This window comes from Natator depressus, chromosome 24 (genome assembly GCF_965152275.1).
Source record: "Natator depressus isolate rNatDep1 chromosome 24, rNatDep2.hap1, whole genome shotgun sequence".
Lineage (NCBI taxonomy): Eukaryota > Metazoa > Chordata > Testudines > Cheloniidae > Natator > Natator depressus.
The window spans coordinates 4,485,728-4,508,529 of NC_134257.1; the positions used below are offsets into that span (position 1 = coordinate 4,485,728).

Here is a 22,802-nt window from a genome sequence, read left to right on the forward strand (position 1 = left end):
ACTGAGGGTTTGTCTAGGCTAGAGTGTTTGCTGCTGTTTTAACTCAGCTAATTGATTGCCAAGTTACCCAACTTTAGCCCATTGGGATTTCTTACTTGTATTGCACCAGTACCCTGGGGGCCCCAGTCGTGGCCCAGGACCTCATGGGGCGAGGTGTTGCACAAACACAGAACAAACAAAAACAGGCTCTGCCCCAGAGAGACCACTAATCTAGACACACCACAAATGTTTACAATCACGGCTCAGCCTCTGTGACTTGGAACAAATGTCTGTGGAGTGTCCAGACTAGCTCAGCAGGTTGGTATATTGCTTTGAAATTTTATGGGACAGGTGGCCAAGTAAAGGGCAAGACACTGAACCATCGAGGTGGGAAGCCGGTTGCTTTATTAAATGATAGACGAGGCACAGAATACATTGCGCGGCTCATCTGGCACGTCTCAGCTGGTGTTACGAGCGGAGAGGACACGGCAGCAGAGCAGAAAGCTCGGTGGGAGCGGCCGATCGGCGCCGTCCGCTTCAAAGCTGTCAGCGAGGATTCAAAGCAACCCGCCTGCAAAGGAGTCCACTCGTCTTTGGGTTACACTGTATCATCTTCATATATGTCCCAGAACCGACAACAGCCCTGCATGCTCTGTGATAGCTCAGCACAGGGAAGAAAAAAAAAGAAAGTCTCATTCTTTCTCAGATCAGGACTAGCAATGAATGAGTTGGACAAACTCCATAACAGTCATTTCCTCCCTTGGTGAAGAATTTGAGTGACCACCATCCATTCATGGTCAGTGGGGAAGAGGGAGCTAGCCCTAAATCAACGTGATTAGGTTGTTTAGTCCAGGATCTTTGTTAGATTAACAGGAGGGGAGGTAACGAGCCATTTTGGATGTGTTGGGCCATATCTTCAGCTGGTGTAAATGGTTATTTCTCCAAAGGCTCTGATGGAGCCGTGCTGATATACACCCACTGGGGATCTGGCCCATTGACTTCAAAGGAGGTAGGATATACACCAGCTGAGGATCTAACCCTGTGTATATGCAGGGTTATATATGCTATATATATATATATATATATATTATATATATATATATATCTAACCCTGCGTATATGCAGGTCAATGTGTGGACCTAACCAGCGTGCAGTGTCTCTCTCATCCCCACAAGGCACACATGGCATAACTGTCTGATCACTGCAGGTAGGGGGTGCAGGTACACAGGACAGATCTAGCAAGGTGTTCACAACAGGGAGGAAGATGCCCTGGAAAAAGTTTGCCTTCCAGCTTAGCTGAGTTCCTGATGTCCTCCTCATTAAAATTAGAGGCAACGATACAGGTGGTTGTCTCAGCTGTATCCTGTATTGTTATCTTGGCCAATACCCAACCACGATTCCTGGGAACACTCTTTCAGACGTAGTATGTTTCAAGGGGGAAAAAGGACCATGTAGAATAGACCCCATTTTACTCTGGGTGATGATTTCTCTCTTGGCTGGTGTATTTCACATCTGATGCTGGAAATAGACAAGACAACCCCAGCTCAGAGGAGACCTTCATTTCTCTAAGAGGAGCGCTGTCCTAAAAGGATGGCGGATGGTTCTCTAGACCTGGCGTGTGAAAGCAACCTCAGCCTTTGCAACTCAGTAACCTTTGCAAGTGCTGTCAGAATGTGTTTCGCTGTGGATCGAGGTCATTTTCCCCACTCACAAGCCAATGGACCGTAGTCATTTAGATTTAAAATAAAAAAGGCAGTGAAGGTCTTGTAAAGACATTGCTTTGTTTACAAAGGTATTTAATTTACATGCTAACAGACAAACCAGAAGACTGAAATTAAACAATTCTAGAGCAGCCATGGAGGAGGAAAAATGAGCCCGATTCTTATTTACTCTAAGGCCTGCTCATGTAATGGGGCCTTACCATGGATGTGAATTATAGTTACGCACTGCCCGAGTGGTGTAAAGGGGCCGTAGGATAATTGAGAGTCAGGTCCAATGCGTATTTGTTATGAAAAAAAAATATGATGGGTGCGTGCCTCCCACTCCTAAATGCCTCCGTGTTGCACCCAAGAGGGTGAATTTTCCCGGGTGTGGGAATGGATGTAGCCAATGCATACAGCAGTGCAGAGCTTGTGTGTTACTCTCTGTGAACTGTGTACCCCACGGAGACAGGGCTGAACCCCAAGCCCCTGATTCTACTTTGCTACGTTCTACAGAACACTGGAATTTAATTCTCAAGTGTTTAAAACAAAAATCCAAACAAGTGTGTTAAAAAAAAACCATTAAAAATTGGTAAGTGTTACAAGGGTCAATTTCCTAAATGTTGCTTCCGATTGTCAATAGAAAATGGCCTATTTTAAGTTTAGAAGGGGGCCAACTATTAGAGGAGACTGGGGTGAAGATACCACATCTGCCCTACAATTACATGGTTTCACTTGAGCAGAAGTAACAGCTGTGATGTGTCTGTGGTCAGTGTGTTCCTGGACCCCTTCAGTCATCTTCTGAAGACCACGATTCTTGGTCATCTTTGAGCTGGAATTTCAGATGCTGGCTGGGTCCCAGGTGAAAGACATCGTCTCCAAAAGGGGATGGGACAGAGATGGTCTGAGCCTCAAGGTCCTGTCTTTGCATGTGAGCGCTCTGCATTATGTCAGTGAATTTGCTGTTGTCGGTTTCATTGGAGACCTGGCCTTTCTTGGAGTGTTCTTCTCCAGCTCCATGGCCTTCTTCGTAGTCTGGCGTATGCAACAGGCTCTGGCTTAGCATCGTTTCCGAGATGGGGAAGGCCTCTGGGTCCTCTCCCTGCAATTCCTGGGTGATGGTGACCGTCCCAAAGAATTCGTCCCCAGAAGACCTCACCTCATGCCCTCTGGATTTTGCACAGTCGTTCTGATCGGTGAGTGGCTTCAGGTCTGAGATCCCATTCAATATCTGCTCTCCATGCAGCCCATTCAGTTCTCCGTTGGCGTTGCTCTCCGTCCAAATGTGGCTGGACGTCATCAGTTCCTTGGCATGCGGTGAGGAGTCTGGCAGAGTCTCCTGCAGAACCCCTGTCTCACTCATGCCGCCATCTCTCCCAACCTCTTGGGTCTGGTCTGACACATCAACCCCGCCTGCAGCCTGCTGTTCATCTCCAGCGTGCAGCTCCGAAAGTCTCGTGCCCAACATCAGCTCTTGGTTAAACTCCAGAGCTTGCTCCACAATCTCCAGGATGTCCGAGTCTTTCATGACATCTGCCGGAATCTTTGCTACTGTCTCCACGGAGTGGTCCATGCCACTTTGATTTATCTCTGTAGCATCCTTTGGCTGCCTGGGGTGAAGTCCTCCGCTGGCCTCTGGATCAGAACCCGGATGGGACTGGGTGACATTGGGTGACTCATCCTCAGAGGAGAGAGGGCTGCTGGAATCTGGGCTTCCTTTTTGGCTAAGAGGCAGTTGCCCTTCCAACACAATCTCCCCTAGGTCAGCCGTGCTGGTCAACGTAGAAACCTTCTGAGCATCTTCAGGGTCTAGGCTAGCATCCAACATTCTGTCGCTCTCCGTTTGAGCACCACCTGCAATGATGCCGCAGTCACTTGCTTTGGTTGGGAAACCTTCCTCCTTTTCTGGCTCCCAGGTGAAATCGGAGCGGTGGGGCTTGCTCTCCTCCGGAGGAAACTCTCCACCCTCGCTTTCTTTGCCCGCATCGCTCTCCTGTTCGACGGTTCCTTCTGCCTCCTCCTCCGATTCAGCCTCAAAGAGTCTCTCATCCCTCGGCACTTCAGATGGCGCCATGAGCATTTCTGGATCGTCTCCCGCGAGATTTGATGTATTGACCTTGATTTCTTCGAAGTCCTCCGAAACCTTAGCTTCCTCCAGACTAGGTGTCTCTTGGCTGGGTGCCGAAACCATGAAATAACTTCCTTCTTCCTCCGCGCGCTCCGATGTTCTTGCCAACACCGGGCCAGATCCACCCTCCTCATTGCTTTCCTTCTGTTGGGAGCTTGTGGGTGTGGCCGGGCTCTCTAGCTGTCCTATGTCGTCTGGGGAAACCACAGTGCTTTCGGGGGTTGGTGGTGAATCTCCACCATCGTCACTTCCTGGTGGCTTAGCCAGCACCTCCTTTTCATAGAAGCGCAGGGGTGTGCTGTCTGGCAGCGTTTCCTCCAACATAATCCTCTTGCCGCTTTCCAATTCCTCCTCCATCCCTTCCATTTTCTGGGAGGCATTGGGGGAGACATCCTCCAGGGATCCCAGGGAGTCCTCAGATTCTGAAGAGTCACCTGGTGCCTGGGAGGCCGTGTTTATGTTCTCCGGCCTTCTAGGTTCTTCGCAGAGTTCTCCCCCAGCTTCACCCGCATTGTCTACCTTCTCCCAAGGCTCCTCCAGCACCTCGGTCAGTTCATTGCTGATTTCATGGCTTGGGGAGTCTCCAAACTGCAGGTCAGGTTGGCTCTGGAGGTCCTCGTGCTCTCTTTCGCTGCTGCACTGGTCTTCTTCCATCAGCTCTGTGCCGGGGCTGGCGTCCTGCTCTGCTTCATTGTGTGGCATGGGATGCTCACTGCCTATAAAGTGACCTGCATCATCATCTTCAGCATCTCCCATTATTTCTTCCATCTCTGCACCCAAACTGCTCTTTACCTGCTCACATTCATTTTCTGTTCCTTCTGTGCTGGTCATTAAAGTGTCCGCCCAGGTTGGCTCTTGCACAGCAATGTCAGCGGCTTCCTCTGTCTCCGGGTAGCCTGCTGCATCTTCCTTACCCTCCCCTTCCTGCTCCTTTGGCAGGTGCCTTTGACAGTCTTCTGCCACTTCTTCCTCTCTGCCCAAGGACTCCAGTCTCTGAACATTCTCCAGACCCTCGTGCACCAGCACAATGTCTTGTTCAAAGCCGTTCTCTTGCAGATCCCCAACCTCCTTCTCCAAGGTTTCTTCCTCCTGCTTTAAGTTTTCATGTGTCAAGGCGTTCTCATCTGCGCCGAGATCCTCGCGTCCCAAAGTTTCCTCTCCCAGCTTTGCCTTGTGCCCTTCACTGTCCCCTCTTGTTCTGTCCAGGGTCACATCCCCCAGGATGTTTTCTTCAGCCTTTGACACAGTCTCGTCCCCAAAGATGGCCTCTTTGGTACTCAAGAGCTCACGGTCGGAGAACACCTCTTTCCTTCCTTCCTCTCCTACTGCGGCATCAGTCTCATGAAGTGACATTTCCTGCTGCTCAAACTTTTCCTGCTCAGTGCCACTAAGATGCTGTTCTTGGGGGCTTTCCACGACCAAAGCTGGGTGACTTTCCATGGGAAAAGCATGAGTTGCTTGTATTTCCGCCTGCAGAAATTCACTTTCCAGCATCTCGGCTTGGAAGTTGTCTTCTTCATTCTCCCTGGAAGGGCTCCAGAGCTCTCGCCTTTCCTCGTCTTCTGACAGATGCAATGCTTCTGTGCTCACCACCTCAAGGTCTTCTTCACCTTGGTCAAACTCTTCCACATTCCCTTCTTCAGGAGGTAGGTGACTGTGGCCACTTATTCCAGCCTCCCAGCTCTTTCCCTCTGCCCCCGATAAAACCAGCCCACCTTCATCTAATGGACTTCCCCGCTCTGTGCTCTTGCAAACTGCATCAGTCTGCCCACATGTGTCTGCGCTCTGTGACCCTGGTGTCTCTTCTTCTTGACTCTCATTCTGCTCGCAAGATTTCACTTCCTCCCGGGTCTCTATTTCAGGCTTTCCCTCCGTGACTAGAATGTCAGGGATGCTTTCTTCATTCTGCTTGGTGGAAGGACCTAGCCCTGACTGTGACTCCTCTCTGTCCTGCTGAGCGGAGCTTTTCACATCCGGGAACTCCTGCATGTTTGCTTCCCTGGTCTCCTCTTCAAAATGGGGCTCCAAGCCACTATCCATTTCATCTGTGGCTTCGGTGCCTTTGACTGCCTGGAGCTGCTCTGCTGGATGACTGGCTTCCATCTGGCCTTCATACTCCGTCTCTTTTCCTTCTTCCGATACCTCTGTGCTGGGAGAAGCAGCTAGTCCGTAAGCCTCTTCCAGAGGAGCAGAGTCATAAGAATGCACGTCATTTGGGGCCTTATCTGCTTGAAGAGGGCTGGAGGCCACAGCTGGTTCGGAACGATCTATTACTTCCTTCAGTGCATCTTCCAATGCTTCATTGACCAGCTGGCTGGGACAGAGCAAATCCTTGGGAGCCAGCTTCCCAGGTGGTTCTTCACTGGGATCTTTCTCAACGTCTTTCCTGGCTTCCTCGTGACATTTGTCCTCCTGGCCAATGTCACCTGCTTCCACCTGGCTTGCGGTTGGATCTCCACCTTCTGCTGCCGGGCTCCTGCGTTCCGAGTCTGAATCGGACCGTCCCAATGGCCGTGGCTCCGGCACGGTGGAGCGCATGGAGTCAAGCCTCTCGAATGGCTCCCGGGAGAAAGAATGGGCCACCGTCTCTGCTTCGGCAGCTTTGATCGTCTCTCCGTCGTTGGATGACCCCTGTGTGACGGGGACTGAATGGCCCGGAGTGGCGGTATCCCTGACAGCCTGGGCACTTTTCAGGAGTGGGGACTGAAGGACTGAGTTGATTTTCTGGAACTCTCTAGCTACGGGGCCGTCACTCTTGGGCAGCACGGCGGCAGCTTGCAGCTTGGGGGAATCGATTTGATTCCTCAGTATCTGCATCTTGCTCTCTCCCTTCTGGAAGGTGGTGGGGCTCAGTCGGTGGTCCCAGGAAACCAGTCTCCTGCTCTCAGGCGTCATGGCTTGGAGTTTGCTGTTACTCACTTCCAGCTTGGCATCTGCAAAGAGCACAGAGGAAAACAAGCAGAATAAATAACCAGAAGAGTATCCCCAGGGAGAAAACATCAGCTACTCAACGGCTAAAGAGCTAGCAAAGAGAGGTAGACCGGGAACTGAAGTCTGGAGGCTGAAGCTGGACAAATTCTGGTTAGAAGGCACGGAAGCGAGGGTGATTAACTGTTGGAACAAACTACCAAAAGAAGTGGTGTATCCTCCATCTCTTTTTGGAAAGATGCTTCAGTCAGATGCATGACTCCAACAGAGTTGCAGCTGCTTATACCATGGGGATTATTCTTATTTAGCGTCTTTCAGAGGTGCTAACTTTCAGATTTCCCCTGGGGTGCTCGACCCTCACTCCACCCCAGACCCCGCCTCCCACTCCTCCTCTTTCCCCAAGGCTCCAACCTCCGCCTCTTCCCGCCCCACCTCTTCCCACTCCCGATCTGCTCCCCCCGCCTCTTCCTGCCCCCTTCCACCCTCTCCCCCAAGCACGCCCTGCCCTTGCTCCGCCTCTTCCTGCACCCCCTCCTCTCCTGGACAGCTGATCTGCAGCGGACGGGAGGCGTTGGGGTGGGAAGAGGAGGAGCTGATCAGCAGGGCCCACCGGTGGGTGCTAAGCACTCACAATTTTTTTCTGTGGGTGCTCCAATCCCGGAGTACCCACAGAGTTGGCATCTATGGCGTCTTTCCTCCAAACCGTGGGTAAAATTCACACCTCAGCAGTGGGCCAGCATCACGCGAGTCTCAATTATTTTGAAGCCTTAAGTGGGACTTAAGTGGTGCAAAGTATTTGTTCTGGATGCTGGGCACAGGGATGAATTTCACCCCGTATGCATTCAGGAATCGTCCATCATTGGAATGCAGCCACTTCTGGGGTGGAACCTAGCAACGGTGTGACAGCGCACAGGAACGCTACTCAAGCAATTAGATATGGGATGGGAGGATTAAGAGCCAAACACTACCCCCCCCCCCCCGCAAGCCTATTGACATTTAACAAGGTGGTACAGCTGTAACTAAAGCAGAATATGTGGATAAAACTTAAAAATCACATATTTTTTAATACACAAGGACGATGACTCTGTCCTCCTCCACATCAGATGGGCATAGTGGCAACTTGCTACTTAACAGTAATTGAAAACAAAAATGCGTAAGATCTTTTAAAAATGTGAATGATGCCTACTCTGCGTGCTTAGAATTACACTGCAGTATTTCCCCTAGACGCTAGCTTCAAAGACTTAATAGCCTTTTCGTGCAGATTGTTCAATGAATGATTTAGAAACACAGGGCTGATTACAGGGCTCCAGAGGAATCCAGACAATAATAATACCTTGTCTAGTATCCTCCACCCGATGCACTTCAGCATTCAACCCACACCTATTACACCTCCCAACACCCAAGGTGTGGTTGATGACCACTCCTGCACTATTATGGCAAATCTTATGATACCTGGTGTTTTTCTTAAAGCCCCAGCTTCAGGAATCCTGTGATTATGTGAGAATCTCAGCTTTCATTTGGGAAAAAAAAAGTTTCCAACCTTTGTAGTTGCAGAGACAACCTTGGAAACATGGGCCCTAACGACTCAAAATCCAGAAGGAGAATACAGAGAACCTCAAAAATATTATTTACCAAAAATAATCATGATTTTTAAGCCAATCTCATGATTTTTGTGTGTGGAGAGGCCTGACTCCTGGGTTTTGAAGGCTTGGGGACTGGCAATTTTACAAATGGCCGGGGGGAGGGGAACTAGATGAAATAACTCAAGACCCCCTTTCTACTCCCTGTGCCCCCACCCTGAGTCTCCTCCGCCGTGGGGGAATGTTACAAGGGTGCTTCCCAATCGGCTCCTCTGAGAATCCCACAGGCTTTGTTCGCACTCCTCGGGGATGAGATGCTACTGCCCCAGAATAGGAAAGCATGCGTGTCCGGGCTAGTCACTGTACGCTGTGTGTCCCCCATCTGCGACCGATCCACAGAGGATACGTAGCTGCCACCTATGGGGTACGTCTACACTGCAATCAAAGACCGGCGGCACGGCCGGCTGTCTGGGGCTTGGGCTGCAGGGCTATAAGATTGCAGTGGAAACATGGAGGCTCAGGCGAGAGCCCGGGCACTGGGGTCCCCATGAGGGGGGGTGGGGCTCAGAGCCCGGGCCCGAATGTTGCCAATGCAATTTTTAGCCCGAGCGCCGCGAACCTGAGTCGATTGACCCGGGCTCCGAGATTCGGCGCCGCGGGACTTTCGATGGCAGCGTGGAGGTAGCCACAGAGCCTTGGCTGGCGAGGTCAAGCCGCAGCAGCTCACGCTGCTAGCTCTGGAGGCCTCTGGGTCACGGCTGGGTGCGGCAGGGCTGGCCTACGCAAGAGGCACGGCCCAGTCGGCGTACGGGAGCTGCGGGAGGAGGAAACCTTCTTACCTCTGAACCCATTGACCAGTTTGTACTCTGCTGAAGGCATTTGCAGCCTGCTGCTCTCAGCTTCCAGGAGCGTCCTGCAAGGAACAGTCAGACGCTGTATTATTCGTGGAGATGGAGTACAGCAGCTCCCTGAAGCCCCACGCGAGACCAGGCCCTGCTATGCTCGGCGTTGTACACAGACACTGTAAAAGGCCCGTATAAGCTGTGTAGCTGGGCAGGGAGGGGTGGGTGCTGTCTCCTCGCCAGCCATCGCAGGGCTGCGGGGCTGGCGCAGGACCCAGCGATGGGCCGAAGTGATCAATAGCAGTAATGAAAAAAAAACAAACCCAGCTAAATAAATACGGAGCCGTCCTAAGGCGGAAGAATCATCCCAGGGGGGTGAATCGAATAGAAAGAGCTGCCACTGAAATTGAAAGGGACATGGGGTGAAAGGATCCAGTTCTGCTCCGTTTCATCAAGGAGGAAACTGAAGCCCAGCGAGGGAAAGTAACTGGGGGACGGTCACCCGCCCCCCTCACAGCAAGCGGAGGGGTTGTAAAAAGAACAGAGTAAACTGAGGAAGGGGTTGTCTGCCCTCGCCCTGCTTCTGTCTGTCGTATTGACTGCACGCACACAGCCTCCCTGATTGGACCTGGCTTTAGACACGTATGAAAACTCAGAGCAACTTGAAGTCTCACATCCCTCCACACAGCGAGGCAGGACAGTGCGACACACGGGGAAACTGAGGCACATAGCAGCTACATGACTCGCCCAAGGTCACCCGGGGAGTTTGTGGCAGAGCCAGACATTGAACCCAGGGCGCCTGAGTCCCCGGCGAGTGTTCTGACCACTAGACCATCCTGCCTCTCATGCTGTCTGCTAGCTGGAACAGGCCCAGATGGGGGGTCTCTTGCTGCCCCCCCCCCAAGATCTTCAATCCCAGCCAAAGGCTGAGGGCCGGTGGATGTGCTGTGACCACTATAGCACCGTCACAACCCCCACGTTCAATAACATTGGGGGCCCTTACGCGCTGGAACGTGGCTCATAACAGGACCCTGAACCCCGCAGCTTTGCCTGAGGGACGCACTTTGCAACGCGCGCTCCATTGCTCCCTTTCTCCTTTGCAAAATAGACCCCTCTCCTCCAACCGGCCGCCCCCCACCCCGCTCACCCGCCCCCTTTCATCCCCCCACAATACCACCCGTACACACAACCCTGCCCCGCTCCGCAGCACTAGGGGAGAGCCACCTATTCTTGAGACCCAGGCCCTCGATGACATAATGACTAGTCCTGGAGAGGCTCCCCGCTCTCCACGGAAGACACTATTCTCATGCTAATCCCTCCCCCCCAACTAGACTTTTGTCTGGGAGCCATCTGGATGGGGAAGGGAGGGGGCAGGAATGCAGCTTGGCAGCAGGTTCCCAGGGAATGTCCTTTGCGGAGGGAGGGAGCAGAGAAACGGACAATAAAGTCAAAGGCGCCTTTTGCAACCAGCCAATAAATGCCACGTTTCATGTATTTATTTATTTCTTAATCCCTTTGCAAAAGGGGCTTTTCAAAAAACAAACCAAACCACCCAAACTCTTGTGAGGTACGGAGGCTCCGTATCTGCGCGTGCTTCATTCTCACCCATGGGGAGTTGCCGCTCCTGGCTTATTTCACGGCCTCACCCCTCCAGGGAAGGCAGCTTTAGGCCTCGGGTACAATCCTCAGGGGTGTCTGAGGACGTCGGGGCCAGGCCACGTCTACACTGCGGGTGCAACAGTGGGTCAGATGCTTGCTATAGCGACAGAAGGGGTTTTTCCGTCAATGCAGTTAAGCTGGCCCTCTGAGAGGTGGTAGCTAGGGCAACAGAAGAATTCTTCCATCAACCTAGCCCTGTCTACACTGAGAAGCAGGTTGGTTTAACCTCGGCCCCCAAGGGGGTGAATTTTTCACCCCCCTGAGAGCCATCACTATTTTGACTTTTAGGTACCAAGAAGGCCTGGCAGAGCCCCGCAGTGTAGACGCAGCCTCTGCCGACATAAGGGGTTTTTCTATGGGGATAGGAACACCGTCAGGAGTGTGGTTTTCTTCACACCAATGGAGTCATACCGACCTCACTTTTCTGTGTTGACCAAGCCTTGGAAGGCTTAATAGGCAGCAGGTTTAAAACAAACAAAAGGACGTACTTTTTCGCCCAACGCACAGTCAGTCTGTGGAACTCCTTGCCAGAGGATGTTGTGAAGGCCAAGACTCTAACAGGGTTCAAAAAAGAGCTAGATACATTCATGGAGGATAGATCCATCAATGGCTATTAGCCAGGATGGGCAGGAATGGTGTCCCTAGCCTCTGTTTGCCAGAAGCTGGGAATGAGCGACAGGGGATGGATCACTTGATGATTACCTGATCTGTTCATTCCCTCTGGGGCACCTGGCCTTGGCCACTGTCAGAAGACAGGATACTGGGCTAGATGGACCTTTGGTCTGACCCAGTATGGCCGTTCTTATGCTTTGCCAGTATAGCCACATCTGCACTAGGCGGGATCAGATCTCTCCCCAGCCCCAGCAGACAGAGCTATGCCGGCAAATATTTGTAGCGTAGGCCTGGCCTATGTGATTTAGGAGCCTAAATCTGCACTAACTCAGTCCTGGCCTACACTTAAAATGTAGATCTTCAGGGGTTTGATCAATTCACCTCCCTGAGCACCATCGTTAAGCCGACCTAGTCCCCAGTGTGGACACAGGTAGGTTGACAGGATTCTAGTTACTGCCGCTCAGGGAGATGGATCCCCTACATCGACAGAAGGGGGTTTTCCTTGATCTAGGAAGCGTCTACGCCACAACGGCACAGCTGTGGCCCGTCAAGAGAAATTTGGGGCCTTGGTACATCATGTTTGCTGGAGCCCCACCCCCTCCCATTTCACCCCAGTTATAGAATCTTTGGGGGCCCACTCCCCTGAGCTCAGGGCCCTAGTACAATAGTTCCTCCTCCCGCCTCATCAGCCCCGGCCACTGGAGCACCCGTAATGTAGACATGGCCTCAACACCACACTTTGAAAGCGTAGTACGGACTGCCCAAATACAGCACTTTCAGGGCGTGCAGCGGGTCATGCTCAAGTCAGCACGTCCTAAGTCCCCCTGTGTAGACAAGCCCTTAGACACTTGGGAGCTTGAAAAAAAAAAAAAATCAATGGGATGGAGGTTCCTAAATCACTTAGGCTTTTGAAAAGTTGACCCATTTTCTACCCTGGAGCATTTTTTCAGTATAACATATGCCATGAAATTGCCAACATGGTTACACTGGCCTAGCCCCACCCTTTCATACACCTCCAGCCTGTGTGAACACGCTTCGTCCAGTATCCGGATATGCGGCAGATGGAGGCAATGCGGCCTATGGGATAGAGTACTGGACTGGGACTCAGGGGATGTAGATTCTAGTCCCTGTTCTGCGAGGTGACCACGGGCAAGTCACCTCCCCTCTCTGTGCCTTAACTTCCCCATCTGTAAAGTGGGAATAACGCTGCTTTTCTACAGGTGAAAAGGGCTAGGAATTGTTATTAGGGTTTAACCTCTGGTCAGTGCTGAAACTTGCTCCTGTTTGGTGGCCTACATATGCCATTTACTTTTGGCCAGTTGCCCGGGGGAGAGTAGTCCGGGTGGCTAACACAACTGGCACTAACCAGCTGCCTCGTCTTAGCAGACGGATCAAGGGCGGAACAGGCCCCGGAGACTTAACTCCCTCCTCATTCCTCCTGTGGATAAACAGCTGACAGTGCCCCCAAGGGCTTGCTAGACCAGGGGGTCCTCAACCTGTCTCTTTCTGAGGCCTCCCCCCCAACATGCTATAAAAACTCCACGGCCCCCCTGTGCCACAGCAACTGGTTTTCGGCATATAAAAGCCAGGGCCGGTATTAGGGGGGTAGCAAGCACTGCCCCATGCCACAGGGGGGCACCACGAAGCTACATGGTTCAGGCCTCTGCTTCAGCCCCATACGGCGGGGCTTCGGCTTTCCTGGTCCTGCTTGGCGGACCCCCTGAAACCTGCTCCCGGCCCTCCAGGGGGCCCCGGACCCCCGGGTGAGAACCACGGCGCTAGACCATGACCGGGGGACACACGAGGGTTGGGTGGAAGGAGCAGAGCAGTGGCTGTCCTACCATCAGCACCCTGGAGCCTGTGATAGTCTGTTCCACCATCCTCTCCTTCCTCACCCAACTGATTCCCGAAGCCACCCGGCCGGCTCGGGGCCAGCTGACTGGCCTGGCCCGCTGCAGGAAGGGGTGGAGAGCAGCCGAAAACACTTGCTGCTCCATGTGCATCCTCGCTGAGCCGCCCTGGCCTCGTGAGCTCGCTGGCCCCATTAACGAGCCGTGTCCTCGTTAGCAGGTGGCACAGCCCAGCATCTGCCTTTCGGCCACACACAAACAAGAGGGAAGCAGGCGTGAAGCAAACCGGCGTTGGCCTGCCCCAAAAATCCGTTCTTTGCAAAGAGCTGGTTCAACTCATTACCAGCTGGGCTGTGCACCCCTCTCCCCCCTTGGCTCTGCTTCTTCAGAGCTGGAGGGTTTTCATGGGTTCGTAGACGTTAAGGCCAGAGACTCTCACCCAGCTACCCCCGACCTGAGCCCAAAACCTCGTGTTTGGCTAAAGCAGCTTCCCGAGATGGGAAGATTTCAAGAGGTGAAGAAGCCTCCACTTTCCTAGAAGTTGGGTTCTCTGAAGACCCTCTCCGCCCTGGTTGCCCGGCGTTGGCTGGGAGACTGTGTGGACGACTGACGTGCCAGGGCTAGCTGTCACCTGGGTGAAAGGAGCTGGCAACGCTCCATTTCCTAGTGCAGGGGTCCTTACAGGCACCAGATTGGCATCCTCAGCACGGACTGAGTGGCCTGTGGGGGCAAAATGCTCCTCCAACCCCTAGAGTTAGCCTCTGAAGCGCAAAGTGCGTGTGTGGGGGGGACATTGGGGGCCGGTGACTAGGGTCAGACCCGGAGCCTTCGGAAGCAAAATGACCTTCCATGCTGGGGCACAGGGGTCAGTAGAGATTCAGAGGGGAGAGCGCCCCCTACTGACGCACCCACCCTGCTCCCTGCAGCATGGTGCCCCCTAGCGCCACGCTGGGGCACTGCGGCCAGCACTGACTCAGAGGGGAGAGCGCTGCCGGCGGCCCAAGGGGGAACGACTCACCTGTAGGTTGCCACCTCCAGACCGAGGGACATTTTCAGGTGCATGAGCTGCTGTCTCTCCTCCAGGACGTGAGCAATCTGGACTCCCAGGGCCTCTTTCTCCTGCTCCAGAGACTCGAGGGCCAGCTAGAAATGACAAGCAGGAGGGAGCAAAGGTCAAGACGCTGGTGGGTGATCCCAGCAGTGGTCTGGGACTGCGCCCACTAGCTCCCGAGACCAAAGCCTCCCACTAATAAAGATCTGCTCGATTGGAATCGAAGAAACTAACCCAGCTCCCCTTCTGCTGGTACCTGAGCACCTCCCAGTCTGCAACGTACGTTTGCCTCTCTGGGAGGCAGGGCCGGGCTGCTCTCGCCATTGGGCTGACGGGAACGGAGGTGCACAGAGGCGAAGGAACAGTGCCAAGGTCATGCCGGGAGTCTGTGGCAAAGCAGGGACTTCCACCCAGCTCTCCTGGGCACTAGGCTAGCGCCCCGCCCGCTGTCCCATCCTCCTTGCAGTGATCTGAGGATACACTTAGCAACGGCGTTGGGGCTCAGCTCCGAGCACCCTCAATCTTCAGCACTGGGCCCCCCGGCACTGGGAGGGGGAGCTGCGGTGAAACACAATGGGCAGGGCTGCTCCATCAGACAGCAGTGACTTGGGGGGTAGGTGCTGCCACTTCGTCTCTCCCATTTCAGGCGGACCCATTGGCAGCTTCCTCCCCACCCCCAGTTTTAGATTCCCAAGCCAGAAGGGACCATTGTGTTCATCGTCTGACCTCCTGGATAGCTCGGGCCAGAGACCTGCCCCAAAATATTCCCTAGGGCGGGTCTTTTAGAAAAACATCCTATCTTGAGTTAAACATCGCCAGTGATGGAGAACCCACCCCGCCCCGGGATAAATGGTTCCCGTGGTTAATTACTGTCATGGCTAGAAACTGACACCTTATTTCCAGTCTGAATTGGTCTAGCTTCAAATTCCAGCCATTGGCTTGTGTTCGACTTTTCTCTGCCAGATTGAAGAGCCCGTTAATTCCCCGTGTAGGTACCTGCAGACCGTAATCAAGTTACCCCTCCCACTTCTCTTTGTTACCTAAAGAGACTGACACCTTGAGTCAAGCCCATCCCATTCCACTCTCTCCAGGTATTGAGGTTTCCACCACCGACCATGACCAAGGACATTAAAGGACACGCTACCATTCGGGGCCGTGTGGCTTTCAACTCCCGCTCACGTCACTGGGACAGGAGAGTTCTTAGCACCACCCAGGATCGGGCCTTATACGCTCCGTCACCCCCAAGCCAGATAAGGGCAGACATACCTGGGGATCTCCCCACCCCCACCACAACCCCAACAAGGAAACAGTGTACTCCAGTATATAAGGCATCTGCCTGGGATGTCAAAGAACTGGGAGCTAGCCATTGCTCTGCTGCGGATTTGCAGTGGGACCTCATCAAAGCCCCTCCATGCCTCAGTTTCCCCAGCGGTACAATGGGGGAGGCTAATGCTACGCCCCCACCCATGGTGTAAAGAGCTTGGAGATCTACAGACACAAGGAGCTAGGGTTTATTATTACATAGGGAGTGCCTAGCTCAAAAGCCACGGGCCGTGGCATGTGAGGGGTTAAGGCTGGGCCTAAGGTGCGGAACGGCATTCTCCCAGTCTTGGGGCGCCGGCCTGGCCTTGGAGAACAACGTCTGGGGGGTGGGCGGGGAGTGCTGGAACTGTCTTTTGTAGCCACCAAGTGCTAATTAGCATCTAAATCAGAAGCCGGAGAGTGAAAGGATCAAAAGGTCAGTTCGGCTCCTCGCATGCCTCAGTGGGCCGCCGGGCATGTGGCAACGCTGGCAGGAGACCGCAGCGAAACAGGAGTGAGGAATAAGGAGAGACACAAAGGCCAGTGCCTCAGGCGCCCCTATCCCAGGGTGGGGCTCCCCCAGTTCCGATCTCTGTTGTGGGGGGTCATCCCCCACTCAGGTAATTTACCCAGTCTCCATCTACGATCATGAGTGAATTCATCCCTCTGCAGCGGGGAAGTGCTATTCTCTCATTTTATAGATGGGAAGCTGAAGTGCAGAGAGCCAGATTTCCAAAGTGACTTCGGTGTGGAAAGATAGCAATAAGCCCTGGCTCCTAATTAGAGCTTCTCCATCCCTAGATCTCAAAGCACTTTACAAAGCAGGTCAGTGGCACAATCCCCGTGTTACAGATGGGGAAACTGAGGCACAGAGCAGGGATGTGACTTGCCCCAGCAGCGACAGGAATGGGACCCAGGGGTGACGCTTTCTCAAAGTGCCCCACCATGTAAGCCCCCTGCCTCAGCGGGAGAGAGATTTGCTGATGCTCCACTGGGTGACAACTCCCTGTCACCCCAGTCTGTTAGTCACACCAGACAAACTTCTCAGCCCTGGGCCAGCCCTTACCAACCTGCAAAGAGACAGTGTCCACACCAGCTTGTTCGATTCAACTAAGAAGTCACATTAGGCTTAATATTCCAGCACTGAGATCTACTTATGATAAAACAAAGAAGTCTACTAGCAAAGACAGTGCTAAGGGATACGGAGAAAGGGCAGTGGAAACAGAACTGGTGACAGTCAAACAAAAGTAAAACAAGCTTCTGGGAGGATAAACGTAATGTTAGGAAGCTACGCTCGTTTGCAAAAGGACTTTGAGGGTGAGAAAACTGATCTAGCCAGAGTTTGGATCCTGATTTGACAGAAAATCAGCAGGTTTTTCATGACTCACTGCCCTCCGCCTCGGGGAAATGGATAACCTAGTACCTTTTTGCTTCTCCTTCTCTTTCCCGCAAACTCACCGTTTCCACCCAGAGACAAGACAACCCCAATGTGGGTTTAGTCTCCAATGTCTGCCCATGCTAATTTCACATCCCTTCCCCCAGGCGAGCCTGGCTTTTTCTGTTGACTTACATGCAAATGGAGTTTGCTTTGTGTTGGTTTCCCAATGCTTAATTTAGCGTAGAGGCACCCATGCTCCAGGTGTCAATACACCTCCAGCTAGCAGAAACTGGGACTGGATGACAGGGGATGGATCACTCGAAATTGCCCTGTTCTGTTCATTCCCTCTGGGGCACCTGGCATTGGCCACTGTCGGCAGACAGGACACTGGGCTAGATAGACCATTGGTCTGACCCAGTCTGGCCCTTCTTAAGTTCTTACGAGAGAACTATCTTCCTTCTTGTCTGGGACAAAAACCCTGGTTTTCCCTGTGTTTGGCAACAGACTTCAAAGCATAACATCAGTGAGTATCCATAATTCCTCATGCAGCTTTAATACATACATGTCACAATGATATTCATGACCAGTCCCATGTGTCCCACCAGATCTCCTGGGCCCCAGTCCAATGCATCATCTCCCAGGCCCCCCATTTCAGTAGAGCCTAATCTGCTTAGACACATCTGCAAATCCCATTAGGCACCTAAACATCTTAGAACACCCAACCCACCAAGGCTAAATGACTTACCCCAGGTCACACTGGAAAGCGGAGCAGGGAAATGAAACCGGGTTTCCCCAATGGCAGGTTAGGACACCAGCCTCTGCACCATTCCTTCACCCAGTGCTGGGCTCTCTTCCTTCTCTCTGGAGGTTTTCACACTTGGGCTTTCAGGCCCTTCCCTTCCCTCCTGTCCCGAGGCCCTACCCCCAGTCAGAACCATCGATGCAGCTGTCCTTATAGAGCAAGCCTAGCATACAGCTGCCAAGCCAGAGTTTGCAGCAGTGCCATATACGCTGGTATCAAGCATGGGGGAGGCTGCACCGGCAGATCTCAAGGGAGGCTGGTGTCATTATCCCCATTTGTCAGATGCGGAAACTGAGGCACAGGAGGAGGGAGTGACTTGCCTGAGGTCAGGATGGTTAGTGGCAGATCTGGGAATACAACCTAGGAGTCTTGGCATGCAGTCCTCTGGTGGGATGGGTCCTTTGCAGTACACGACCCTGCCACTCATGCCACTCTCCTCCCCCTGTTCCATTGACAAGTCACAGAGTCTCACTGGAAAAATTTGTTGGGAGAGGGAATAAAAAAATTTCCATTTTGAACCCTGCAAAATGGAAACAACTTCAAAGTCTGGACCAGCTCTGGGTTATACACACAGCATGAGAGACAGTCCCTGCCCCAAAGAACTCCCAGTGAACATAGACAAGGGGTGGGGAAACTGAGGCACAGAGTGGTGCAATGATGTAGCAGGTCAGTGACAGAGCAGGGTGTAGAATCCAGGTGTCTTGGTGCCAATTGTAACCAGCCCTCTAGGCCCCATGCCTGTAGCTGCCAGAGCCCATGCCCTGAAACACCTCCAGCGAGTCCTCTCCCCAGCTCAGTTTATAGCTCCTCTGTCTCGAATGGCTGTTTCCCATGTGCCTCTTCGCTTGCACTGGACCCGCCTGTGCAATCTGGGATGTGGTTTGCATGCAAGCCGCTGGTCCAAAGCCAAGTTCTCCTATCAGATTTCTCACCGTCCTTTCCCCATACAGGAAATAATCACTCACCCTTCCTTCCCGAGGGATAGGAATGAGGGGACCATAACTCATCGCTAATGATCTCTTCCTCCCCAATCCAATGGGGTGGGGGAGGGAGGGGAAGAGACATGCTGCCTGGTCTAGTCAGGTTCTGCCCCAAATGTGAAACCGACAAGGCTGCCGGACCCCCTGATCCAGTGACACCAACATCTTGCTGAGAGTTACATCTTCCCCCATGGGCATCAGGGCAAACCAGAGAGCCAGTGGTTTCTTGCTCAGAGGCATTAGAAAATACTACAGCAGTAGGTTTAGAAGCACCTAAAATAAATTCTTCCACGCATGGATTAGGAAGAGAAGAGAAGGATGAATGAGAAAAAGGCTGAAGAGAAGAATGAGAAAGAAAAAAAAAAAAGAGCGGGAGGAAGGAGAAAGAGAAAAGAAAGATCCTAAAAAAGAAAAAGAAAGAACGTAGAGAAGGAAGATGAGTGAGAGTGAAAAACAAGGAAGAGAAAAGAAAGGCGGAAGAGAAGAGTGAGAGAAGAAAGAGAAGAGAAAGAACTGGCTTGGAATGCTAGGTTGCTGATGAAGCCGGGCTGTGGGGGTTCAGGGGTGTTTTGGGGGAGCCAGCAATCCCAGAGGGGAGGGGAGAGTGAGTAGGGTAGAAATCTGCTACTACAATCCCAGCAGGAGGAAGGCTATAAAAAAACCCCCCAGTCAGCTTCCCCCTGAACGGTTCTAACCCCATTCCTCCGTCATGAAACAGCCTCCCACCCTGAAGCCTCTCACACACCAGGCTGAGGGCCGCAGGGTGGGGGGAATTCCTGGCTCTTCATATCAGCGGCCCCTAGTAATATTTAGCCCTGAACTTTCACAGCATTCCTTGACCCTTTTCCATGCTGATAAAAACCCAGCGACATCCCTTCTCCACTGAATTATTGTTGCAGCTGTTTTGCGGTACAAAGTCGGGCGAGATTTCTTCCCCTCCCCTTGTCTGACCACAGTTACCCGAACCAAACAGCTGCCAGGACAACTGGGACTAGAAGATGATGGGGGCATATGCAGGCCACGGGCAACTCGATCTCTTTTCCAAATGAGCTCTGCCCTCTGTCAGCAGGGGTTCATTTCGAAGCATTCTCCATGGGGGTGCAGGAGAGATCGGAGAATCGAAGAGCTGGGGCTGTGAAACTGGGCCAGATTCCAGTCTCGTGAATCTGGAGAAACTCCCTTAAAGTCAACAGGGTTACTCTGGATTTACACCAGCGTATTTGAGATCAGAATCTGGCCCTAACTCCATTAAAGTTAGTAGAGTTCCTGCAGATTGGCACAAGTGTATTTGAGATCAGAATGTGGCCCTTGGACTTCCAAACCAGAAACGAATCCACGTGAAATCCTCGTGGCCCAAACACACCTCTGTACGTTGAGGGTGTTTGAAATCTGCCCCAAGATCTGAATTTTGGAAACAGCCCCAGGAGCTCAGCCAACCTCCTGGATCCCAAACCTGATATGTTGGACCTGGCTCTGATCCTAGTTACACTGGTATAAATGCAATGGCATTACTCCTGCTTTCCAAGCAGCCAGATTCTGGCTCCTGCTCAAAATATCCCAGAAATCTGAGATGCTCACTGCAGACTGCAGCTGCCTTTGTTCCACAGAGATTTTGCGGTGGGAGGAATTTTTTTTTCTAGACAGCAACACTAAGCAATCGAAGCATCTCTCATTTCAGAAAGCTTGGAAAAACTCTTCCCCCAGAGTTGGCATGCCAGGTCCCTGGCGTTTGTATCCTCTCTCTCGTTCTGAAAGGGACAAGCCCAATAACTGGGGTAATGTTTTATCCAGAGTGTGAGAGCCTAACTTGCATACTGTGATGACGAGGACTAGACGGAGGGGTAAACTGATCATCTACAACTGAACAAAGCAGAAGCTGTGTTCATAAACTCATCAGTTACGCTGATTTGTACAGGAGTTCTAAGGGCTCATTTATGGTCCAACTCCCTGTGAACGTGGGTGATCCAAGATTTGAAAGCAAGATGCATAACGTACCTGTCAGTTTAGTAGTTAAGGTAAACATCCACATATGCTCCATACGTGGAGATTGGCAAAACCAGGGCTAGGCCGGGGGCTTGCCACATGCTTTTGTTTCTGATTCCAGGAGTTGATGGGAGTTTCCCCTCACCCCCACACCGGACAGTCCCATGGTCACACACTAAGAAAGCCCCGATTCCCGGCTGCATTAGTCGCTTGTTCTTGATCGCAGAGCTCGACCGACGTCCAGTTCACGGACTGTGTCCCATTCCCAGCCCCATCAGTGCCACCCTGTGAATGTTAATTGGACTCTCCCAGCCCCAGGGAGGAAAGTATCCTTGTCCCACTGTTAGGGAGGGAGAAGCAGAAGCACAGAGAGGGAATGACCCAGAGGTAAAACCAGGTGCAGGACCCGGCAGCCTGGGCCTGCAGGCCTGTACCTTAGTCACTGACCCACACACAAGCTGGTGCAAGGCTCCGATCCACAGGGGCTGGTTTTACTGGTGAGGCACACAGAGGTGGGGATAGAACCCAGGAGTCCTGCCTCCCACTTCCTCCTGGATGTAACCATTAAATCACACTCCCTGGCATAGAACCCAGGAGTCCTGGCTCCCAGTCCCCCTAGGCTCTAACCACTAGAGCACATTCCCTTTCCCTACTGGAGATAGGAATAGAACCCAGGAGTCCTGCCTCCCGCTACCCCTGGATCTAACCATTGGAGAACATTCCCACCCAGAGATGGGGATAGGACCCAGGAGTCCTGACCTGCAGGCTCCCTGATTCTAACCACTCCAGATCACTCCAGGAGTCCTGTGCACACCAAGCTGTCTGTAGGGAGCGAATGGCTCTGTAAGAGCAGGGTGTTTGCTCTCCCTTCCCCCACCCCCACGCCCGCCTGCAAGAAGAACCCTGACCCACCTGGAACTTCTCGGCCTCCCCTCTCTGGTCCTGCCACTGCCTGGAGAGACTCTCCTCCAGCATCCTCTTCCGTGCCTTGAGCCCAGCCAGCTCCTTCTCCAGTTGCTGCAGGTGCAGCTGGTTCTGCCGGTTGCCTTCCACCGCCTTCCAGAGATTCTCCTTGGCCTGGCAGAAGGAGCTCTCCAGCTGGGAGACCTCACTCTTGTAAGTCTCCACCGCTCCCCTCCAGATCTCCGAGAGCCTCTTGGAGTAGTCCTCCACCTCCACGGGCTGGAAAGCCACCGGCACGGCACGGAAGTTCTCCAGGCTCTGGGAGAAGTTTGCCATCTCCTGCTCCAGCCCAGCTTTCTCCTCCTCGTGAACTTCCACCAGTACCTCCACTTCCTTCTCCAGCTGGGTGGCTCGTTCCCTCAGCCAGATCTGAGCCCTTCTCTCCTCCTCCAGCTCCTTCTTGCTCAGGGCCAGCTGCTTCTTAGCTTCTTCCTGGGCCGCCCGCTCCTTCTGGCAGCAGCTTTTCACATGCTGGATCTCCTCGGAGAGGTTGTCTCTGGTCAGCTCCGCCGCGTGCTTCTCCCTGAAGGCATCATCCAAGGTCGCCCTCAAGGCACTCAGCTCCTCCTCGTATTTGCACCTCCAGGAGCTCTCCGCCGGTCTGTCCTTCGCGCTCAGGATCTCGGCTCTCAGCAGCTCGTTCTCCTCTTCCAGGAACTTGACCCGGGCCAAGTAGGCTTCCAGACGCTTGTTGAGGTCCCACATCTGGAGAGATTCCTCCCCTAGGGCTCGGGCTGCCAGGAAGCCCTCCATGCTCTGGTCCACTCCCGGCGCTGCTTGCCAAGAACGTGGTCTGCTGGACGGAGAGGAAATGCAAGGGAGCAAGTGGCTGGGAAGGGAACAGAGCAGAGCTATTCATACTCCAGGGCAGCGGAGTGGGAGGCCCCTGAAAGTCAGTGAGAGCATGAAGTGGGCTTTAACCCTTTGCTGCCTGGGATGGCTTTAGCCCATGCAGATTTCTGAGAGGCAAATTGGCCAGTGCTGGCTGGGGAGGGCGCAAAATCCCTTCGGTGCCAGATGCATGACTCTGCTTTGGAGCGAGACACTTTAACCGCCGATGGAGAG

General features: G+C 53.0%; 1 protein-coding gene across 1 annotated transcript; it reads right to left on the reverse strand.

Annotated features, from left to right (window-relative positions):
• Positions 1–394: 394 nt before the first annotated feature.
• NES (nestin) lies at positions 395–22,580 on the reverse strand. The gene is made up of 4 exons (XM_074938657.1): positions 21,687–22,580; positions 14,297–14,421; positions 9,155–9,228; positions 395–6,740 (listed from the first exon to the last, which is right to left on the reverse strand). The coding sequence occupies exons 1-4, from the start codon at positions 22,488–22,490 to the stop codon at positions 2,470–2,472; spliced, it is 5,274 nt and encodes a 1,757-aa protein (XP_074794758.1). The 5' UTR covers positions 22,491–22,580; the 3' UTR covers positions 395–2,469.
• Between the last annotated feature and the right edge of the window lie 222 nt (positions 22,581–22,802).